Source organism: Penaeus monodon, unplaced genomic scaffold (genome assembly GCF_015228065.2).
Source record: "Penaeus monodon isolate SGIC_2016 unplaced genomic scaffold, NSTDA_Pmon_1 PmonScaffold_12872, whole genome shotgun sequence".
NCBI lineage: Eukaryota > Metazoa > Arthropoda > Malacostraca > Decapoda > Penaeidae > Penaeus > Penaeus monodon.
In genome coordinates, this window is record NW_023641792.1 from 45 (window position 1) to 10,288 (window position 10,244).

At 40.7% G+C, this 10,244-nt stretch overlaps 1 protein-coding gene and 1 pseudogene across 1 annotated transcript; one reads left to right on the forward strand and one right to left on the reverse strand.

The window, feature by feature from the left end:
* The first annotated feature begins 293 nt into the window (after positions 1-293).
* On the forward strand, positions 294-2,379 carry LOC119569149 (annotated as a pseudogene).
* A 376-nt stretch (positions 2,380-2,755) lies between these two features.
* LOC119569147 (ankyrin repeat domain-containing protein 29-like) lies at positions 2,756-5,146 on the reverse strand (the record flags this gene model as incomplete). The annotated part of the gene is given in 6 exon segments (XM_037917443.1): positions 2,756-3,442; positions 3,782-3,874; positions 4,161-4,277; positions 4,638-4,817; positions 5,047-5,127; positions 5,129-5,146. Coding segments are annotated over 6 exon segments (1,176 nt in total), but the record flags the coding sequence as incomplete, so codon positions are not given.
* Between the last annotated feature and the right edge of the window lie 5,098 nt (positions 5,147-10,244).

Below are 10,244 nucleotides of genomic sequence, written 5' to 3' on the forward strand. Positions count from 1 at the left end.
GAGATACACTTTGTTGATGTTTTTACTCTCATGTGACACACCTTGGCAAAATTCAAATATATTTATATAATAGTTTTTTATTTCAACAAATTAAAGCCTTAGATCTAATTAATAAAAATTACCCTTGCCCCAGTAACATGGACATGTGGGGGAAAGGCCATCCTGTCATAAAAAAATATTGATCCTTTAGGTAGTGCAATTAGAAATAAATATTCTGATAGATCAACCTCATAAATTTTTCATAGGAGCATTCATTGTACATTTACAATTAGGTTTAAAAGGTATGTCCAAGAATGTTGAAAGTGCCTTGCAGTGTGTCTGGTGCAGCATGTTACTGATGGTGACCAGCTAATATTGACACAAGTTATCCAGGCTTTATTTTAAAGTGTTTATGGTGCATAGCACTTGGTAGGAAGATAATAAGTTCCGTTATACACATTTTGTAAGTGCAGTCACACCCCATTTGCAAGGAATATTCTGAAAAATAATACTGTCCCTCTGTCACACTTTCATCAACTCCTAATTATATACAATGTAAACAAAGTATCAGACATGACACTTAAGAATTACTTGAAGGCAAAGTGAATTCGCTCGTTCGACCATCGCAAACAAGAAACACTGCAGTGATCTTTGTGAAATTCTGCATGAAACACTGAACAACTTATGACTTGAATAACCATCACGTCAATTCAGAAAACTGTTTTGACCAATGCAGAAATCCTGAAAAAGTGTACCATGTGAAACTATCTTTTCTATGAAAAATTAATCAGAACTATTTTATCTACTGCACTGCTTTGAAGACAAAGAATACCAAGTACATCCCCAGTGCAATATAAATTTAATCAACAACAACTTAAATTACAGAGCCTGATGAAACCCCAAGTCACCAAGTGTTTCAGACACACAAGTGGCACACTGTACCAGCAAAGCACCAGGTGTAAAAGCTTTCAAGCCTCCTCATAATGGCAGAAGACAGATGCAGTCAGACGTAAAGTGTGATCAATTACATGTCCTCAGAAAGTATCTAAAGTTATGCAATAATTTCTGACCACAACTAAAGATTTACTTGTAGTTCAAGTCTTATGATCAATATAAAACTTTCAGTATCTTCAGCCTCTCTGTTCTATGTTTCATCATTACCTATCTATTGTCATTATGATATCCAATATAAAATCACATACATTCATTCAACATTTTTGTCCAGATTTCACAGCTGAGCAACTGCTATCTTATCTTGTGGTTTAAAAATAATGGATATTCTATACTCACAGAGTATAACACTATCCTGTAGGTCTGTGTTATCTTTTAAACAAGTTTAAGAACATGATGTTTATGTCACAGTACCTGACAATAAGCATAGACCTAAATGCTTTTTCATCATCTTATTCTACCTGTAGCCCTGTTTCAGGCTCAACCAGGTGCTAGCCCAAAGTATGTTAAATGATTTCAAATATCTATACCCTCCTAAAGGAACTTATTACCTAGGCAAAACAAAATCTCTCCTGATCCCGACAGAATCAGCTTGACAAATAGGCCTATTATAGCTGGTTGGACCATATATAGGCAAGACTCTTCAGTAGCATTAATGCCTGTAGTTTCAAAGTCGATATGATTGTTTTCCCAAGCAACTTTAATGTTCAAGAAAAGAGTAAAGGCATGTCCAGATGATCAGGCCTGTTTGGCAGGCATGTCCAAGAAGTGCCATTAGAGGTAGGGAAACTACTAGCTAAACTTGCAAATTGGTTGTTATAGCCTGTAGTTTTACCCACCTCTGATGTCACTTCTGGGCATGTCCACTGATCAGGCCCATTCATCTGGACATGCCTCTAATTGTGCCACCCTAAACACTAGCTAGTTCAACAGTAACTTTCCATTAAGTATCAGATAATGAACATCTGAGACAGAAAGTCACGTCTGTTTTCAAAACCAAAATTAAATGCCAATGAACTGAAAGTCTAAGTGAAATTTTACTGAAAAAATTCACAAACTTTCTAGTAGTCAAAATGTTTCAGGTTCAAATGTGGGTATTTCATTATATAATAATGCCTTTGTTAGGTTGTGCTGTTATTTTCAGAGTATTCCATGTCCAATGCAATTCCTAATCATTACTTGATTATTATTATAATTAATTATGAGCACCAAAACCAGTTGCCCAGTAATTCATAATTTTTTGCTCTACAGACAATAACTTAAGTGTCCTATCACTATTCTCTCCTATTGTAATTTAAATGTTAACTTTTTATAATAATAAAACAATAACCACCTCATTCTGAAATAAATCTTGAACTTCCATTTACTGTGCCTTGCATAAGTTACACCAAGGTACTTCTGGAGACAATACTAGTCTCCATTGCTGCTTCACCAAAACCTGACACCTGAGAAACATTCAGGCAAAAAGTGGCACGACACTCATCACTTATTAGGCTTTTCTACCAACTCATAAATGGTATATTAACAATAATATAATGATAAATATTTAAAAGGCTCTTTGTATTAAAGACAGTCGATGTTAAAAAAAAGTAAAACACTGTTGTAATACACCAACATATCATAACTTCTCCGGATAGCTTTTCATAATTTCAGTTTTCTTTTTTAAAATTTCAGCACCATGAATTCCTAAATAGAACATCCCGATATAAGTCCTTCTATCCTAATATCACCAGAGATTTATTAGGCGTTTGTACTGAAAATATCATACAGTCTGGAAAGCAAACAAGTATGGAAAAAGGGGAGTTAAAGAGGCCATTGAGAGTTGTCATGGTTCGTGTGGTTTGTCACTTCTTTTTGCTATACTGGATCGCCTAAAGGATGCAAGAGTTCTACGGAAAATGTTTTTAACACTGCTGACATCAGTGTGAGAGGCATGTCGTGGGGCCTTCTGCAGGGCTGTGATCATGGACTGTGAAGGTTCACTGGAAATACTAGGAGATGGCGAAGGGTTAGAAGAAGCATTGTGGCCAGCAACAGATGTAAAGAACCAGTACCTCCATGGCATCTTGGACCGTGCTCCACCATCCACAATGTTACTCAATTCACATGAAACATACTGGCAGGACGCGAGTTTACTTGGAGAGCTTACAGAGCGCGGCAGTACTGGGCTGGTTTCTACAATAGTACCTAAGGAACTATTTCGAGAAGAACCTCGGCTGCTACTCTGACTCCCTAGCCCTGAAGTAACATTGCCACTCATGCTCTGCACAAGGCGAGGGGATCGTGGCCCAGGTGATGTCTGTTTGGGTGGTGTTTGCGCTCCTTCTTTCCTTTTAGACTGGGCATCTTTCAGTAGCTGGACGGCCTCTGGGTGTCGAGCCTGAGCAGCAATCTGGATTGGGGTAAGACCCTGATCATTCTTGAGGCCGGGATCAGCACCTGCTTGCACCAGTGCCTTTAAGACTCGGACATGACCATACAATGCTGCTGCATGCAGAGCAGATTCTCCATTCTGAAAAGGTACAGAGCAATTAATTCATCATATTACAAGAATATATTGCTTGACCAAAAATGTTAGCTTTAATTTTTTGCTAACTACAACCTGTATATATCAAAACTGAATTTCCAATATGTACTAAATCTCATAAAACTTATAATAATGTGCAACAGCCTAGGTACATTCCTAAAACTATAATATTTGCACTACTGCTGCTAATTATGTGAGATGTCCATCAAGCACACCCCAAATCATTATTTTTCTTACTTTTACACCTAACTAGAACTAGACATTATAAAAAAGTCAAACAACAACGCACGTGGCTTTATGACAACTAAAGCCACGAAACCTCACCCTTAGGAGACCCAGACAAGGCTTATAGGGAAGCAGCTCATGGACAACCTCCACATGTCCCTTGTGGGCAGCCTTGAACAAGGTTGCTCCATCCTGAAACATGGTTTTCTCAATCACCAAAACATTTTGCTTTAATAGGTTCAAAAACTAAAATATGGCTCAATAAGACTGAAAAAGATCTACTTTGATAAATGATAATCACCTGCAAGGCACTACTGGCATACTGTACATATGCAGGGAGGGAGGAAAAAATAGTATTTTAGATTTTTTATCTCCTGATAAAATTCTATACCAATAGAATTAGGTATTGGGGAAACTAAAATTGCATTTGGAACTTAAATGGACAGTTCATTTTATACTGAAATATGAATAAACTCACGTGTCTGCAGATATCTGGGTTGACACCATGACTCATTAGTAGACGCACAACACCTTGATGTCCCATTTGTGACGCAATCCACAGTGGGCTAGCGCCGTCCAACCGCCTCACGTTGGCCTGAGATGGTGGAGGCAATTGGTTTAAATGCCCTCATATTGGCTGGAGATAGCTTCCAATCTATCAATTCATATATTCAATTTATTCAGATTCCAATGTTTCCTTTGATTGTCATCCCTTCTGTCTAAGCAATATATGTATTTTCTATATACCCCCCCCCCCCAAAAAAAAAAAAAAAAAAAAAAAATCACTAATCATTGTTTCTACATCAGCTCTCTCTCCTGAAAAGCCTTTCTCCATAAGCCTACCCAATAATCCTACCCACACCCCACACCCTTTTCAGCACCTACGCAAACCCTGGTCCCGAACTTCATTACATCAGGCCTCAACCCCCGGCCGCCTTGGAGAACCTAGATTCACCTTGGCCCCGGCGTTGAGGAGAGTCCTGGCGACGCTGGTGTGGCCGTTCTGTGCTGCGACGAAGACCGCGGTGGCTCGGTCCTTCATGGCGCTGTTGGGGTCGGCGTTGCGTCGCAGCAGCTCGGTCACAACGTCCAGGTGACCGCACTGCGCTGCCACGATGAGCGCAGTTCCGCCGTCCTGCATGAGGGACAGGGGTCAAGAATGGTATATCTTAAGAGAAGACTGTAAAGTCAAAGCCAAAGCAAGTGAGAACTTTTAATAACAGAGATGGAATGTTGTAATCTAATGACATTCGAAAATATAAAAGTCTCTCTTCACTCCTTACTGCTAAGCATCATCACTAAAAGGAATCAAATAAATACACATCACTTAATTTCCCTTTTTTACAGAACGTCTTCCCTCTTACCTTCGAGGCCTGGTTGATTTTGGCGCCATTATCGAGCAAGATGGTGACGATGTCGAGGAAGCCGCCCTGGGCAGCGAAGAGACAACGCCCCAGTCCCCGTCTGTGAATAGAGTGAGTGCCTGTGGGGATTACCGTTTTAACAAAGGGTATTTATGATGGTGGTTTGAATGTTGGTGATGGCGACGTGACAGGTGGTGGTGGTGGTGGTAGGGTTGGATTTCGAGGGAGCCCCCAGGCTCAGAGACCTCCTTTATAAAAAAGTAGCAATCATGAAATTGGTTTTATTATTAAAGAGAATCAACAAGGTGTGTCGGGGGGAGGGGGACAGAGAGCAGAAAGGTGGGGTGCCCCTCGCCATATCAAGGCGGTGCCCCACCCTTTGAAGAAAAATTTATATATTTGTTCTTCGAAGAAATGCGGCTCAACTTTCACTTTAATTAATTATTTATTTACCCATTTTTTATGCTTTGGGGCCCCGAACCTGAAATACCCCAAAATCTAAATCTGACTGTATAGGTAGATATATAGATAGGCGGATATAATAAATATGCCTAGATGCACATTAACGTACAGATGATGATGATTTTTTTTTGCATAAAAAAACTCGAGTCACTTTGAAAGACTCGGAAAGGCAATGGCCAGTTTGGCAATGGATTGTTTTCATGAGAGCAACACAGAATACTTCGTTACCGTTGCATTAACACTTGTTTGCAAAGATGCATATGATTAATATTTAATACCGCCGGACGCAAATTTGGCGTACAATTCAATTAAAAAATAGAGCGCATATCACTGGTGGTTTTGAATATTTGATAAACAGCTTATACTATTTGGCTTCCTGATTGACTGACTGCTTACTCTCTTGATTGACTGACTGATGGACTGGTTAAATTACAGTTCAGTGGCAGATTGACTGCCGATTGACTGAATGAATGTGACTGACTGCCTGAATAACTCACTCCTCTCACTTACTCTCTTCCTTTCTTACTCACTCACACTCATTCACCTACCGACAGCCAACTGGCAGGTCGAATGACCGACAAATTATTCAGCCTACCAGCCTCCTCCCTAATACACACACAGGCTGATTTGACCCACTTTGCTCAGGAGGGTGCTGCGCCGTGCAAAGAAGCATTTCCCTTTTGCCAGACGAAAAGTTTGAAGGACAATAGTTTAGCCGATTTACTGATACGCAAACATTCTCTCAGTGACAAAAGATTATCAAAATATAGTTATTTTGCCTATGTCCCAACTGGCTTCCTGAACAAGGGCGACTGATAGACAGAGTTTTTTAATGCAAGAGTAGCTCCCTCATAATGCATTCATTTATAATTTTGTTGTTAATGAATATTTTTTATGTTTGATTTGATTCTAATCACACATCTAGTTAATTAGTTTTAGGTAAAAAAACAAAGCAAAATGATACAAAAGGGGAAAAACTGTAGCAGTTCGAACAGAATACGTAATGCATCCAAAACTATAATAGTCACACGTTTCTAACACGAGAGCTGTCGGTATTATTCGTCTGTCATCACTTTACCTCCAGCTTTTATCGAAAATTCATAACTTTTATCGTTGGCATTGCCTTCTCACATCTTTTTATCGGATTCTTTTCATTCTGTCACTTTCCTCTCTCTCTCTCCCGTTTTTTTATTTTGATTTTTTTTTATCACCACCTTTGTTTCCAAAAACTTTTTTTTGCATATCCGTAACTCCCATCTTCATGTAAGAAACTTATCTCTTGAAGCACTCCTCTTTTTACGAGGAAAAAAATTCTCCTATCAACTTCTGTTTCCCGCTTTTTATTGTTTTTTTTTTCCTATCACCTCTCTCTTCCTCATTTTACCAAACCTTTTTTCATTTTCTGTGTGTCGTCTCTGTTTACAGGATATTTTTACTGTTTACATTCCTCTCTCTCCTCTTCTTAAGGGGATTTTTAATTACCTTTCATCACCACAATGTCTCTTCTCTCTTTTCCCCCCATTTTTGTCCTCTGTGTTTATCAAAACTTTTTATTTCTTATTTCTTCTTCCATCCACTACTTCTCCTTCTCCCCTCTCTTTTTATCGGAAACTTTTCAAACGATTTCCCGTTTTTTTTTCTTTCTTTCTTCTTCGAACTATTATAAGCACATCAGACGTCGAACTTCGCCCCGCTTTGAGAAGTCGAGAAGCGAGCTTAGCGGGAACGGAAACTTAAGACGCTGTTTCAGGTACAAAGAGTGAAAAACTTGGCTGCTGCGGGAACCTTTTGGGTGCTGATCACTTTTTTCTCTTTTCCTTGGGTCTGTGGGAGGAGTGGGGTGAGGGCAGGGGGTGGGAGGAGTGGAAGGGGGGATGGGTGGGTGGAGAGAGGGGGTGTGACTGTTAGGAAACGCGGGAAGGAGGAGCATAGGGTGGTAGTGCGGAGGGGAGAAGGAAGGCGGAGACAGACACGGGAAAGAGGAGGGAGTGGAGAGGACAAAAGAAGGGAGTGCGAAAGAGGAGAGAAAAGTGGAGGGAGTAGAGGGGGGGAAAGGGAAACGTGAGAGGAATGGGGAAAGGAACGGAGTGGAGGGAGGAATAGGGTGTGTTTGCCTGTGCGTGCGTGCGCCGTGTAAAAAAAAATATATATATATATATACATATAAAATATATATATATATATATATATATATATATATATATATATATATATATATATTATATATATATATACATAGATTTTAAATAAAAAAAAAACAATAAATACAAAACCGAAAATACTGATTTAAAAATATAAAAGGCGTTTTTTACAAAGTGAAGTAAATGTATTGCATTCAACATGACACAAAGAGCCGAAAGCGGTTGCGGATGAATATTGCTGTTGCTAACGGACCGGGGATTTGGCTTTCATGAATCTTTTTAGGCAGAGAACCGCTTCGTTATTCCGCGATTTGGGTCGGAACTCGCACTGGAGATTCTCCTGTGAGCGCTTATGGATACAGACACAGACAAACAAACAGATAGATACACAGACACAGTCAGGCGGTCAGGCAGACAGACATAGAAATGCAAACAAACACAAACACACTTGTAGCACATTGGCAGGAGACAGACGAACAGATACCTTTGCAGACGGTTAGAGACAGGCAGGCAGAAGCAGATGCAGACAATTGCAAACACAGACAGATACATAATACACAGAAGTACGCAGCCAAACGGAACATTAATTGAAGGGTCTGATATAATAAATGCTTATCTAACTGAACATTTCTTGAACATCTCACATTTTATGAAGATCTAAATATCTTAAAGGAATTTACCGTTAGGCTGTCAGCCACTCAGCTGCTAACAGTCGTGAGTCATGCAATCTCGTGTTCTGTTTTCAAGTCATCTTAATGAGTCTAATCTAGTATCAGCATCATGCAAAGTTACTTTTGATAACATCTAATGAATTTAATAACCGTGCGCGATATACCATTACAGGGAAGACAAAGACGTAACTGTTGTAAATTGATTTTTTTTTTTTTTTTTTTTTTTGTTCGTTTGTTAACGTTTTGGCTGGGATTTTGATTGAAAAAAAAGGTTGGAAAGATAAAAATTGGTTGCGATCTAAAATGTTTTAATTATGACAATATTATAAGTTAGGTCAAATTAGGTTAATGGAAAAAAAACACTCACTAAATCACTTGCACAAACAGACGCATGCAAACACACACATAAGACGCACGCAAACACACACCACACACACACCACACACACACACACCACACACACACACACACACACACACACACACACACACACACACACGCACGCAAGCAAACACACACACTCAAACCGACACAGACACACGCAAACCGTCACAGACACACACGCAAACCGTCACAGACACACACGCAAACCGTCACAGACACACGCAGTCACAGTCACAGACACACACGCAAACAGTCACAGACACACACACACACACACACACACACACACGCAAACAGACACACACACACACGCAAACAGACACACACGCGCAAACAGACACACACACACACACACACACACACACACACACACACACACACACACACACACACACACACACACACACACACACAAAACACACAAAACCACACACACACACGCGCGCGCAAACAGACACACACGCGCGCGCAAACAGACACACACACACACACACACACACATATACACACACATATACACAAACAACCATACACACAAACACACGCAAAGTCAAACAGACAAATAAACACCCGCAAACAGACAAATAAACACCCGCACAGACAAACAAAAACACTCAATCATACAAACACACAGGCAAACAGAAACACAGAAAAACATAGACACACAAACAGACAGACACACACACAAACAAACAGAAAAACAAATAGACACACAAACAAACAGACACACACACAGATAAACACAACAAACACACACACACACACACACACACACAGACAAACACACACACACACACACTTCTCTCTCTCTCTCTCTCTCTCTCTCTCTCTCTCTCCTCTCTCTCTCTCGTCATCTCTCTCTCTCTCTCTCTCTCTCTCTCTCTCTCTCTCCCTTTCCCTCCCACACTCCCTCCCTACCCGTCCATCTCCCTACCCCTCCCTCTCTGTCCCCTTCTTCCTTCTCCCTCTCCCTCCCTCTCTGACCCCTTCTCACTCTCCCTCTCCCTCTCTCAGACAATCAGACAAACACACAGGCAAACAGAAACACAGAAAAACATAGACACACAAACACAGACACACACACAAACAAACAGAAAAACAAATAGACACACAACAACAGACACACACACACACACAGACAAACACACACACACAGACAAACACACACACACACACACTCTCTCTCTCTCTCTCCATCTCTCCCTTTCCCTCCCCCACTCCCTCCCTACCCGTCCATCTCCCTACCCCTCCCTCTCCCTACCCCTCCCTCTCTGTCCCCTTCTCCTTCTCCCTACCCCTCCCTCTCTGTCCCCTTCTCCCTCTCCCTTTCCCTCCCTCTCTGTCCCCTTCTCCCTCTCCCTCTCCCTCTCCGACAAACGATTCCCCACCAAAAAGAGTATCTACAGCACAAACAACGTCCTCAAGCTTAAGGAGGTAAATTCTCGAGCTACAAGATTATCCAAAGTGGTAATGCAAGGAGGCGGAGGAGGCGGGAGGTTCGGCATATGATAATTCGCTTGAAGGTTGGGGGAGAAGGGAG